The sequence below is a fragment of the Mytilus galloprovincialis genome, chromosome 11 (genome assembly GCF_965363235.1).
Source record: "Mytilus galloprovincialis chromosome 11, xbMytGall1.hap1.1, whole genome shotgun sequence".
NCBI lineage: Eukaryota > Metazoa > Mollusca > Bivalvia > Mytilida > Mytilidae > Mytilus > Mytilus galloprovincialis.
In genome coordinates, this window is record NC_134848.1 from 83,201,667 (window position 1) to 83,215,922 (window position 14,256).

The following is a 14,256-nucleotide window of genomic DNA, read 5'->3' on the forward strand; positions in this document are numbered from 1 at the left end:
GTAACCCGGATTTGATTTTTCTCTATCGATTTATGAATTTTGAACACTGGTATACTACTGTTGCCTTTATTTATTATTGATACAACACTGGTTGTTTTCCATCAAATAAACTTTCTTTGAACAACGCAAACATGGTGTGAGATAGAATTACTATGTGTAATATTGCACATGAATATATAAAAAAATAACAACAAACGAGGCACTAAAACATCGGATCATGAATAATTTTTAAAACTGCTGCAGCAAATTTGGTGATGATATGGATTGATTTAAATTTCCTATCAATTAACAATAGCTTCTTTGTTAAACAAATGTTTCAATGAATTCACAGGCAAAATTCAATAAGTAATGCATCGTATGAATTTGTGCCTCACCAAATTGGTGTCCTTTTAATTGTCACTTGGGAGTAATGATCTTGCAAAAGTTGATAGGATGGTCTTTTATTTAGAGTGGAAACTCATATAATATGGAATACATCATAGGTGTGTTTAACATATTGTAAACAATGTTCAAAAAGATGAACAAAAAAGTAATTTATTAAAAAATACTTCTAGCAACTTTCTTAGACATGATCCAAATACAGTACAAAATGACTAGAAAAATCCTCTACAATTTGGAAGACTTTACAAAATAGCTTTATTATGAATGGAGCTTACAAATCTCGCTAATTGTTAAACAATCTAAATTGACTGATAAGAAATTTATCAAATTGACTGATTTTCCAAGTGCTATGTAACATATTTAGTTATACTTATAAATTAACTGTTTACAAAACTTTGATCTTTTGAAATACTTAGTCTTTTCTAACTCAGAAATATATTACACTAGGTATATTTTGCAAACTTTTAAGGGATGTTTGGTCTACACTGGTCCTGAACTTCGTCATTTATTTGACTTTTTAAACTTTATTGATTTGAGTCACTGATGAGTGTTTTGTCTGTGTGCAAATACGAGATTTCGATCCTAGTATCTATGATGAGTTTTCATATACTAACTAATGAAAACATATATTTAAAAACAATTGAATATCTGAATGTAGATTTTAAACTAGCCATAAGCTTTAGTCTTAGATGCATGATTTTTTATTAGTTATAGTCACTGTGGCTTTGAACAAGCTGTTAGATAACTTCGAGTACTCTCAGATCTGTTCATTGTGTCTTTTTTGTGGGGATGTATAAGTACCCGGCCACGTTTACTTGTATTTTTGTACATCTGATGAGTTAAGCCTTTTTTTAACTGATTTTTATAGTTCGTTCTTAGTTTGGACTGTTGTACCACTGTCCCAGGTTAGGGGGAGGGTTGGGATCCCGCTAACATATTTAATCCCACCACATTATTTATGTATGTGCCTGTCCGAAGTCAGGGGCCTGTAATTCAGTGGTTGTCGTCTGTTTATGTTTCGTTCATTTTTATTATATAAATAAGGCCGTTAGTTTTCTCATTTGAATTGTTTTACATTGTCTTATGGGGGCCTTTTATGGCTGACTATGCGGTATGGGCTTTGTTCATTGTTGAAGACCGTACAGTGACCTATAATGTTAATGTCTGTGTTATTTTTGGTCTCTTGTGGACAGGTGTCTCATTGACAATCATACCACATCTTCATTTTACATAAGGCTTCATCGAGACCATGTTGTCGTCCGTATCGTACCGTTGCGTTCTTTTACCTTTTTTCTTACTGATAATGATGTAATTTGTTCTTAGATGTACTGAAAAGTTCTAAAACATATTGTAATAATGCTTGATTGTCAATGACGTGTCATATCCCTCATTTTCAACAAATAGGGTTCAAATACTTGATTTGTTGGTCCTGTACATATGCTGCCTTTTTAATCTTTCAAAATATTGTCAGTACCTAGTTTTATCATATCAAGTTGTTTGCCATTACAAAAAATGAAAACATAGCTACTTTATTGATTTTAACTTGTTATTCTATAGTTGTAACAAAAACAAAAAAATATTTAATTGAATAAAAGAAGATGTGGTATAATTTCAAATCAGACAGCTTTGCACAATAGACCAACGGACACAGAAATTGTACGTTACTTTGCAATCATTTACATAAAAATTAACATTGGAACAATTTAATTGCAGAAATATGATTTTATATACTTGATCTCTCTTTTAACCAGTGAAAAATATACTGTTTTGGGGAAAAAATTGAAATAAAAGACCAACAAAAAATTTGCTCAACAGAAATGGTACCAACAGTAAATTAAATTTGTTTCAATTTTAGATGATACATGCACATGTATTTCGATATTATTTAGAAATTCAGACGTATCTGCCTTAATACATTATTGTTTTGTGTACACATGTAATGACCATTGCATAATATCATCAGCAAAACAATCTGCAATTTGCGAATACGTATGAAGGACAACGTCAAATTGGCAGCTGTACTACTATTAGCTGGAATTGTATTATCCTACCTCCTATACATGTCTATACATATGATTTGTTAAAAGCGTGCTCGTGGAGACCGTGTATATCCTGCATTAGGTCAGTAGGGAGGCGGGATTATTTCAATACACTATTAGTAGTAACAACTTCAGCACTGCTTTGAGGAAATTTGGTCCTCAATGCTCTTCAACTTCGTATATTATTGGCCTTTTTAACATTTTTGGATTCGAGCGTCATTGATGAGTCTTTTGTAGACGAAACGCGTGTCTGGCGTATATACAACACTGTAATATAGTCCTGGTATCTATGATGAGTTAATTTTCATCAACTGGGTCAATGCCACTGCTGGTGAAGATTTATTTCCCCGAGGGTATCACAAGCACGAAGTCAACACTTTTTGTGCTGACATGGATTATCATTGATATGGTTATATTTATAAATAAACTGTTTACAAAATTTTGAATATTTTGCAATACTAAGGCGTTTCTACCTCAGGCAGGCATAGACTACCTTAGCTGTATTTGGCCAAACTTTTAGAAATTTTGGTCCTCAATGCTCTTCAACTTCGTACTTTATTTGGCCTTTTTAACTATTTAGGATTCGACTAATGAGTCTTTGGTTGACGAAACAGGCGTCTGGCGTATATACAAAATTTAGTCCTGGTATCTATGAAGCGTTTATTGGATCATTTAAACGTATTGAATATTCTGTTGAATTGTGTTATATCAAGCTTGTTGCATACCAATGGCAGCAGTTCTTAAAATTGAACACGTGAGAACTTTAATTTAAAAATAAGAAGATGTTTGATTGCAAAAAAGACATCTCTAGTCTAAATTCAACAAGTAAAGAGTGTCGGTAAGATAAATTCGTTACATCGTGTGTTAATGACCTAATATGATATATACGGGGTCAGAAGATTCCATACACATTGTTCTATACTAATTAAGCTTTTTAACACATAGAAATGAATTAAACATCTGCATGATGTACCTACGAGACAAGATAATATTACCGATGTTTGCTCCTCTATTTTTTTAAATTTTTGCCAGATTTTCGGAATCATCTGGTTTTATCCATGTATTGCCATTAAAAAAAAATTGCCCACTAACCCCTTCTTTTCTTTTCATAATTTTATTACATAAAGTGTATTAAGCCATATTTCAAAAGCTTATAAAATCTTTGTTATTTTTCATACTTTTTTTAAACAAAAAATGTGCCAATGTTAAATGTAAGAAAATCTAGAGGGAATTATTTCCCGCCAAATTTTTAACGGCTTATGCACACAGACCCATTTGTTGTTCTTTATTCATATACTATCATCTCATAACAGTCTTTTAAAAGCTTGTTATTTTTAAACAGAGTAGCAAACATCCATAAAGTAATGTAATTAGGGTACACACATCAAGTAACGTATCTGTTTCCTATGATAAAGTTTTCTTATATTATAGTTCGTTTCTGTGGGTGTTACATTTTAATGTTGCGTTTCTGTTGTGTCGTAGATCTCATCATATATTTGTCGCGTTTCCTTCAGTGTTAGTTTGTAACCCGGATTTGTTTTTTTCTCAATCTATTTATGAATTTCGAACAGCGGTATACTACTGCTGCCTTTATTTTGTTGCATGCCTTGAACAGATACGTTACATCTTATATTCTATTGTTTCATCATTCCTGTTTTAAGCGTTACTCTCACTTCTTTTATTTCAAATACTAGTATTATATATCTAAAGTTGTTTGATCATTATAGTTCCAGAACCGATATGCAAGAATTTTCAATATCATAATCGACTGGTAATTACTAATTCAAACAAAAGATATACTACACACAAAGGAGTAGGTCCTGTAAGGGCTGATTTTGGCTTCAAAGGTCAGATGAAAGATTTTTAACACTTTTAAAACACACGAGTGTCTACTTCAGTCGATTAAATTAGTTTTTTCGAAAGGTTAAAACTGATTCAGTTTTAAACAATCTCATATTCAAGTTTTAATATGAACAATCTATCAAATATGCCATAAAATGTCACTTTTCAGATAGTGTTTGTCAAAAACTAAAAGTGACTGCATCTATGTTCATTCTCAATCTGTATATATGTTTTTTTATTATTATCAAATATAACTTATATTTAAATGAACACGAATGCAGGCACTTCTATTTCAGACGGAAACCTTCGAACAATTGAAATGCTAAAATTTCGATGATTTTAGTAATTCATCATGACCTAATTATGCAAATACCCGATACATAACATTGTCAAAATCAGCCCATATTTATATAACATACTCATTCTACTTAACAATAAATAGCTAACAGTTTACATTTTAACAGTTTTGTAAAACTGCTATATTTTGGGGTAAAAGGGGGTCTTACTGGGACGACTCCTCTGTAAAAAAGCGAGGAAATTAATTAAAAAAAAAAAAAAAAAACGGTGAGAAAGATACCAGAGCAGCAGTCAAACTAATAGATAAAAAATAAACTGACAACGCCATGACTTACAATAAAAAAAGATAAATATTAAAAAAAAATGTAAAACACAAGACACAATATAGAAAACTAAAGACTAAGCAACACGAACCTCACCAAAAATTGAGGTCAGTTGTTTATAATTGATATTTAATCATAGTTTGATAAATATCTTGATACATGTTATTTTAAAGGACAAATCTTTTTAATATTGATTCATTTACAGGGTCTATTGATTGGATATAACACAATAGTAGTGGTTGGGATGATACGGGTTATGATCTTCTCGTATATTTTATAATGATATAATACTGAACACCTAACAGAAGGGACTGTGCTTGATATTTATATGATGACGACATACTTTTTTCAATCAGTTAATTTGAGGTCTAGATCTGGCATGTCAGTATCTGCTAGAAGTCCTTTTGTTGAGCTATGTATCATTGTAATTATGTTTAGTTAATTTGACTTAGGACTCGGACTTCTTTTACAATGAGTTTTACTTTGCGTATTTCTGTGTTTTCCTTATTAACTAGAGGTATGGAGGAGGGTTGAGATCTAAATGAAAAAAAAAAAAAAAAAAAAAAACATTTGTAACACCACTGCTTTTTTCCTGTCCCAAGTCATGATCACTTTTGTCCTTTTGTTTTTTTTTATGTTTTTTAATTTTAGTTCATTTATATATTTTTTGGTTTAGTATGATGATCAGTATCACTGAACTAATATATCCTTTTCTTAAGAGGCCAGCTAAAGCACGCCTCCAGTTCCCTGATATTTCCCGCTGTAGTGAAGACCTGTTCGTGGTCTCCAGCTTGTTTCTTATCTTTGGTCTTGTTGTTGTCTCTTTGGTACATTCCCCATTTCCATTCTTAATTTTATCTATCAAAAACAACGTACAATGTATGGTTACGTTTTTTTGTCGTTACTGTAACTTATACGTAAATGAATTGATTCAAAACAATTCATCAACGTTTCAGAGTTCATCACCAAGATATATGACTATTGGTATCATCTTGAATACCTCTAGAATCGAGCAAAGACACTTTGTATGAAATGTCGTTTGCTAAGGAAAAACGGTTATACAGTAACGTATCTGTTATGCGCAAAACAGTAACCAACAGTCTTGACCACGATATAATTTGCAGTTAGAACTATGATCAATAAATTTGGATTTTTAAAATTATAGCAGTATATACAAATCATACGAGCATAATCAAAAGTTGGTTTCTGTAAATTTATTTTTCGACGTATAATTTTGACGAATAGTCCCAATTTACTGAAAATCAGCTGGGAATGGTGACAGCGCGCCGTATGGAGCTGGATCTGGAAATGGAGGCGGACATATAATTGATGAAAACAAAAACAGAATATTAAGCTGGAGCTGGAAATGGCGGTTTTGCTGGAAATGTCTGTGTATAAGGCCCAAAAATGACAACTGTAACACAATTCAAACGAGAAAACGAACGGCCTAATATATGTACATAAATGAGGTAGGGATGAAGGGCGAGAGTAAATAAAATCATTTGAGGGACTTCTATTACTAACTTTGTGTTACCTATTGTAATTGTTTTCAACAACTTCATTTAGCAAGGTAGCTGGGGTGTTTAAATGTTCGATGATAGATTAGTCGTAAACTTTTATTAAAGTCTTTTGACATTTTGGGTATTTTATTTTGTTTATATATTGGAAACTTTAGTTTTCTTTATTGAGGAAACATCTAACAATACAATTGGCTTAAAAGTATTAACACCTCTGAAAAAAAGACAAGTAATATAGTGTCACATGTGATATTTCCTATATAATACTATAAACACAAGGTAAACTCTTATAGCATTACATAATGTACAGCCTGTTTGCCAACTTCCGAAGCAAGGTTGTCTGCTCTCTAAACTTTATATCATGCTTTTACGTGTATTTTAAAAAAAGGGAAAGCGATCAGGACGGAAAATTTCAAAATATAATTGTAGAGCTGTGTGACATGCACACGTGTGAACCTGATAAAACAAATATGGTCTGTACGCACTACCCCGAGTAGCACTTACAATACTGAAAACGAAAAGAAGCAGAATATTAACTCTTTAACGGAGAAATAAGATTTAAAAATAAAACATGTATGCACAATCCCAATATTATAACCGAATTATTAAATATGTTGAGTCTCATTATATCACCGCTGTGGTTAATTCAACTTGTTATTTGATTCATACTTATTAGAACAATAAACAAAATGTGAGACCCTGTCTTATATGGAAATAATAAGGTTTCAGTCTATATATATTAACTTTCTATCACTTGCAGTTTACTTATTTGCCAAATTGCATTTCTTTTTTTACAGCAGAAATATCTTTACAAACAAGTCAGATTACTTCCTTGTCAATCGATTACGATTGAGCATTTGTAATGTTTAAGAAAATGTTTTGCATACATTAATGATTTGTGTAATCATAATGTATATGTAGGGTATAAGTAGAATTTGTGGCGTCGTTACAGTGGACATCAATCAAGTCGCTAAACATCTTCTAAATGTTCGCTTAAAAAGTAAACGTCAAGAGGATATATCTTCAAAAAAGCACAATTGCTAAGGACGTTCTTTGCACCAACGGATACATGAAGAATATCTGGCGTTTTTTTCTGTGATTTTTACCTGCATATCCTGTGTATTTTTGACGTACAATGTTGTTATTTTATCAGCTTGAATCTGAAAAATGAAAACTGTTACCCCCTTTTTGATTTGATTGTTTTTATCTTTCAAAGCAGAATCGACTGAAAAATTAAAAAAAAACATCTACATGTAGCTTTTAGAATACTTTTCATTTTCTTTTTTTTATAGAAACGTGTAGAACTTCTAGTAACAAAAATAGATGCACTGTCGTAATTTGGTTCATGTTGATATATTGATTTATGTCTTTTTGATATGTCATGTACTGGAAGTCATCGAACTCTGAATTCCTCCGAAAACCTATTTTGTCCACACCTAATATTTCGAATATTGCAGATTTCTTATACAACTACAGTGCACATCTGTGTTAGTACTGCTTCAACCCTTTTTAGCTCACCTGGCCCGAACCAAGTGAGCTTTTCTCATCACTTGGCGTCCGTCGTCTGTCGTCTGTCGTCGTCGTCCGTCGTCGTTAACATTTTACATTTTGAACTTCTTCTAGAGAACCACTGCATGCAATGAAACCAAACATGGCATGAATGTTCCTAATGAGGTGTTGACCAAGTGTTGTTACTTTGTAGCTGATTCATCATCCAAGATGGCCGCCATCGGGGGACTTAGTTTATCATAGGACCCTATGGGAAATGCATACAAATGACTTCTTCTAGAGAACCACTGAATGGAATAAAACCAAACATGGCATGAATGTTCCTTATGAAGTGTTGACCAATTGTTGTTACTTTGTAGCCGATCCATCATAAAAAATGGCCGCTAGGGGGGGGGGGGCTTAGTTTAACATAGGACCCTATGGGAAATGCATACAAAAGTCTTCTTCTAGAGAACCAAGGAATTGAATGAAATCGAACATAGCATGAATAGTCCTTTCCTTGTGAGGTGCTGGCCAAGTTTTGTTACTTTGTAGTCAAATTTTATCTGTTTTTGTATGATTTCAAAACCCCAGGTAGAGTCAGGTGAGCGATACAGGCTCTTGAGAGTTTACAATCATTTTCAGCAGCATGCTTAACATGGACACACATTGGTGTATGTGCTGTTTCGAGGTAGCAAGACAGCTGGAAAGTATCCGTTATTGAAACTTCGAAGAACACATTTGTCAAGATGCAATCCTGTTAAGCAGGAATCTTGAACAATTCAGTTTTTTTCGTTATCTTTACAGAGAAAACTACTCCAACATGTCCAAAACCATTCTGTTGTGTTGACATGAATTATCATCGATACTGTTATATTTATAAATTAACTGTTTACAAAATTTTGAATTTTTTTAAATACTAAGGCTATTCTACTTCAGGCATAGATTACCTCAGCTGTATTTGGCAACATTTTTTGGAAGTTTGGATCTCAATGCTCTTCAACTTTGTACTTTAGTTGGCTTTTCTTTTCCTTTTAACTTTTTTGGATTCGAGCGTCACTGATGAGTCTTTTATCATCAATGTTAGACGAAACGCGCGTCTGGCGTATATATAAAATTTAGTCCTGGTATCTATGATGAGTTTATTAATTCACACGGTCTACTTTGATATGAAATGAAACGTCTTGAAAAGAGAACGCAATCAGGTTTTTTAGCTTTGTTTTTGACAAAGACTTTTCCGGTTTCATTTTTTGGCTGTATAATATATAATAAAAAGTGTCCCCTTTCAAGTATGAACGGGTTGACATTGACACTACATTGATCCTGCATGAATATATCCAAAGACAACAAAGTCTGATATCCAATTTATCATAAATTTACATGACTAGGAAATATAAGAGATTGACCCAAAACTTTCTTTGAAACTAAAAATGAAATACAAACCATTATCAAACTGTATTTTAACAGTTAAAACCATTAAGTTTTGTTAACATTAATAAATTTGTCAACTTCCGACACTTTGAATAATGTTTCAATACTTTAAACAACTCAAGACTCTTGGAAACGCTATAAAAATGGGAGTTTCCACTTAATTGTCTGTATTTTAAAGTATGAGCGTGGTTTATTATTATTCAACTCCTGTAAGTGGTTATTGTCTATTAGTTTGGTGCGTTTTATCATTTGATTTTTGCCATTTGATTAGGGATTTTCCGTTTTAAATTTTCCTAAAAGTTCAGTATTTTTTTTTGGTTTTCTTTCTACACGATGACCTAAGAGGAGGACTATTTTCACAATGCACTTTCTGGTGTATTTTTTATTGTATTAAAGTTTAATTTTTCTAGGTGATTGCAGTTTCATTCTTCTGTTTCGAAAAAAAAAATATTTTACATTTCTTAAAAGACCAGTTCTTTTTTTAAAAAATATATCTTGTTCCATTGGCGAAATTATAAAGGATTCTGCTTAATAGATACCATTTTTTCAAATCAATTTCATTTTTTTAATTGTCAGCCCTATTAAAGGTTGGACAGGTAGATGTAGGTGGAGAGGAAAGGTAGTAAATACATTTGTCATCAAATTTTATAATTGAAAATGTGAAAGACAAGTTTAAAGTTGTAGGGAAGAAAAGAAAAATAAAGTACAGTTAGCATATCTGTATTTATAAGCTCACGTGCAATCAAACCCATAAGTTATACCAATTTATTTTTGTTTCACACACAGCTGGGAAATCTTCGAACATTAGGAAATCACGTGTGTTTTCATATTTTCAATATATATTTGCAGAGCGATATGTCTGAAAATTTAAAAATCTTTAAATATCAAGTTAAATATGATTCTTAAACAACCTAGTGTGGGATGGGTTTTACTCATTTGAAAGGAAGCAAATAGTGCATGGTAAACAAAACAAAAGCTGTTTACATCCAACGACGTAAAAGGAAAGCACATTGGAAGTCTGGTTCTAAGTACACTATGTTTGTTCAATCAAGTGAGCGGATAACAAGTTCTTCAATCGTTTTAGTGTACTCGTTTGTATGTATATAACGTGTTCTAAAAAGTAAAATAACTGAAAAGTCATTGATAATTAAAGAACATTCTGCATGATTATATGTTTAATTATAGTTAAATTCGCGAACATAGATTATTTTCTAAACATGATAAGTCCGGTCAATAGTATGAATATCCTTTTCCACCGGAACCTCCTCCAGAGCCTCCACCTGACACAACAATAACTGCAGGTCCACTGGAACCACCATATCCATATCCACCACTGGAACCACCATATCCGTATTTTCCACTGGAGCCACCATATCCATATCCACCACTGGAACCACCATATCCATATCCACCACTGGAACCACCATATCCGTATCCACCACTGGAACCACCATATCCATATCCACCACTGGAACCACCATATCCGTATCCACCACTGGAACCACCATATCCGTATTTACCACTGGAACCACCATGTCCATATCCACCACTGGAACCACCATATCCATATCCACCACCACCACCAGCTCCAATTACAGATACAACTCTACCTACTACCAATCCGCCACCACCACCACCTGATCCAAGTCCTCCGCCACATCCGCCCCAACCACAACCACCTCCATACCCAGCACTGTAACCTCCACTGCTTCCACTACCATATCCATAACCTTTGATAATGTAAAATTGTCAATTTCAATTTCTCGGTAATATATTTACTCTCTAAATGATTGATATCAATGGAACAGTCTGCTAGAAAAGTGTGGTGTTACTCATTTACGTCATTACATGTGACATTGTTGGATTAATGCCTATTATCGGTAATTCGTATATTTTCCCTTTGATTTTACTGCTTAATATTTTCTAGTATCAGCGTACTGGCGTAATTTTTATTTTTAAATTCGTGATACTAAACTTTGAATTTTTCGAAAAACTTAGAATGTTCTTGCCCCAGGAATAAATTACCTTAGCCCTATTTGGCACAACTTTTTTGGAATTTTGGATCCTCTATGCTCTTCAACTTTGTATTGTTTGGATTTAGAACTTTTTTTATATGAGCGTCACTGAGGAGTCTTATGTAGACGAAACGCCCGTCTGGCGTACTAAATTATAATCCTGGTACTTTTGATAACTAATTATGATGGTATGATACTTAACCCCTAACGGGAAAGATTGTGCCTTTATATTCATATGATGAAATCATATTCTTTCAGTCAATTTAATTGAAGTCTGGAGCTGGCATGTCAGTTAACTGCTAGTAGTCTGTTGTTATTTATGTACTATTGTCATTTTGTTTATTTTCTTTGGTTACATCTTCTGACATCAGACTCGGACTTCTCTTGAACTGAATTCTAAATGTGCGTATTGTTATGCGTTTGCTTTTCTACATTGGCTAGAGGTATAGGGGGAGGGTTGAGATATCATTAACATCAGGAGTCAGGAGCCTTTGGCCTTTGTTAGTCCTGTATATTTTAATTTTACTTTCTTGTGTACAATTTGGAAATGAGTATGGCGTTTATTATCACTGAACTAGTATATATTTGTTTAGGAGCCAGCTGAAGGACGTCTTCAGGTACGGGAATTTCTCGCTACATTGAAGACCTGTTGGTGACTTTCTGCTGTTGTTTTTTTCTATGGTCGGGTGTCGTCTCTTTGACACATTCCCCATTTCCATTCTTAATTGTATAATGATAAAAAATAATGGGTCATGGGGACTATTTTCACGCTGCAGGTTGTGCAAAATTGACAGATTTTGTACGGATTATGCATGAAAGACCCATTTTTTGCCATAACAGGAAAACTTCACCGTATAATTTGAGATGAGATATGACAAGATACCTGTAATATTATGCTTTCGTATACATGAGACAAGAAAAAAAGAAAGAAAAAAGAGTTTAGGGGACCCGTTATCTTACGACATAATAAAATAGGTAATTCCTAACACATTGTATCGTAAAAGCAATTTTATTTAAATGATCTGCACCTACCCTTCAGTTGCCTCACCTTAAGTGGTAAAGTTGGAAAAAATGAATCAAACAAAAGTATTCGGGATTTTTTTTTTTAATGCAACCATAAATATGCTAAAACATGAAATTGAAAATTCTTACACATGTGTAACATTCTCATAAAAATTGCACATTTTATTAAAGATCTTGAACGATTGTTTTCTGGTATTTCAAAGAGGAAGACACCTTATCTACCACAAGACAAAACATATAAGCCAGTCCATAAGAAAAGGTACAAAAAGTCCGTTTGCTAAACTTTATAGGATACGTTATTAAAGTTTGTTATACTATTTTTGAAAACGATTGGATCCGAAAAAAAATGAATATGAAAATTCATAGAATTGTCAATTCTATCCCAGAATTTGTCAGTTAAAACAGAAAAAAAGACGTAGAAATATTTGAATATTTTGTATTTGAACAGGCGTCAAATCATTTGTTTCCAGGACTAATTCTATACTGACCAAAAACTCAAGATTTTAATATTTTTCATCAGTTCTACAGTTTTAAAGAAAGTAAGACAACATTTAAGCATGAGGGAAATAAAAAAAAATTCAGGTCTTCTTGTGTTTTAGAAGTTGAAATGTTAGTTAAGTTAAGTTAGGTTATTTCAATTTTATATAGATCAACCGTCCTTGCACATGATTCGAACCATTGCCTGGTTTGATTGCATTGTTATCAGCATCGTAAGCAAGAGCATAATTCCCACTGCTACTGGTGTTAACATTGTCAATTGTCAAATCTAGACATTTAAACTGATCTTGGAAAATGATTGAAATATATGAAATAGCTCATTAAAAATTTTAATAAGACAAACAGGTGGGGTCAGAACTAGAAGTTGCCTATAGCTTATATATTTAGGATATGAGGAAACGTAAAATCACATGTCTGCTACCAATAAGTATGCACACTTTTTAGAATTTTTTAAATTTTACGTTTTTAAACTTTTTCACATAGACTAGCTCATATGTTATGCTTTATAATTATCTTTATAAATGCTTTACCTGATTTAACGTCAGGAAATATACCACTGTTTTACACTTTGGAGTTACTTTTCTTGTTTTTCATCATACAACCGGTACTCGTGAAAAAAAGGCACTGACAATAAAAAAAAAAACGAATAACTTAAATACCAACTGACCTCCTTTTCCACCTCCTCCTCCTCCTGCACCCCCTCCTCCTACTACTAATGTCAAGCCTCTGCCGCCGCCACTACCACCGCCGCCATATAGACCATAGCCACTGCCACCACCACCTCCGCCATATTTACCATAGCCGCCTTTTGTGCAATATGCCGCTCCGACCAAACTCAATAGAGTCAAAGTTATCATAGACATGATGACGGAGGTTTGACGATGTTAAACCAGTGTGGTGATAAAACTGCTAAAATCTGTTTTTATACTATTCGATGTTTTGAGAACTACTTTGATCATGATTGATTATTTCTAATCAATTATACTTACTACAGCAATGGTGAATCAACATTAATTTATAACAATAATTTATCAAATAAAAAAGTAAGATTTTTTTTCTAAATATATATTCTTAAATACTTTTTAGTCCATTTTTGATCAAATTATGTCATTGTCAGTAATTGTGGAAAGAAAAAATATAAAACCAAATATTTGAAGGACGTAGAGGTGTAATCGGGACGGCAAAGTGGTCTTCACGACACTTTATGACTACATTCATATGTGTATTTTTTTAGTGGCAGATTTTTCTATTAGTCAGAATATATGTTACTATAATTTACAAAATCAGTAATTTTGATAAATCACTAACCGGTGAATGTAAATCGTTTCACATGACATGATTTGTTCACACATAGATTAAGGCCTCTCCGTTTTAAATATCATCAGGGTTCGCTCTCCTATGA

General features: G+C 32.9%; 2 protein-coding genes across 2 annotated transcripts in view; one reads left to right on the plus strand and one right to left on the minus strand.

Moving 5' to 3' along the window:
- LOC143052919 (uncharacterized) overlaps nt 1-14,256 on the plus strand; it is a 105,436-nt gene that overhangs the window by 79,259 nt on the left and 11,921 nt on the right. The gene's annotated exons all lie outside the window — the stretch shown is intronic.
- LOC143051445 (uncharacterized) lies at nt 10,476-13,728 on the minus strand. The gene is made up of 2 exons (XM_076224336.1): nt 13,522-13,728; nt 10,476-11,048 (listed from the first exon to the last, which is right to left on the minus strand). The coding sequence occupies exons 1-2, from the start codon at nt 13,715-13,717 to the stop codon at nt 10,549-10,551; spliced, it is 696 nt and encodes a 231-aa protein (XP_076080451.1). The 5' UTR covers nt 13,718-13,728; the 3' UTR covers nt 10,476-10,548.

Bases quoted from the DNA above. Each gene is read 5' to 3' on its own strand.
- LOC143051445 (XM_076224336.1), bottom strand. From the start codon at position 13,717: ATGTCTATGATAACTTTGACTCTATTGAGTTTGGTCGGAGCGGCATAT. The intron at 11,049-13,521 runs GTCAGTTGGTAT...ACATTATCAAAG, and splicing joins AGGAGGAGGTGGAAAAGGAG to GTTATGGATATGGTAGTGGA.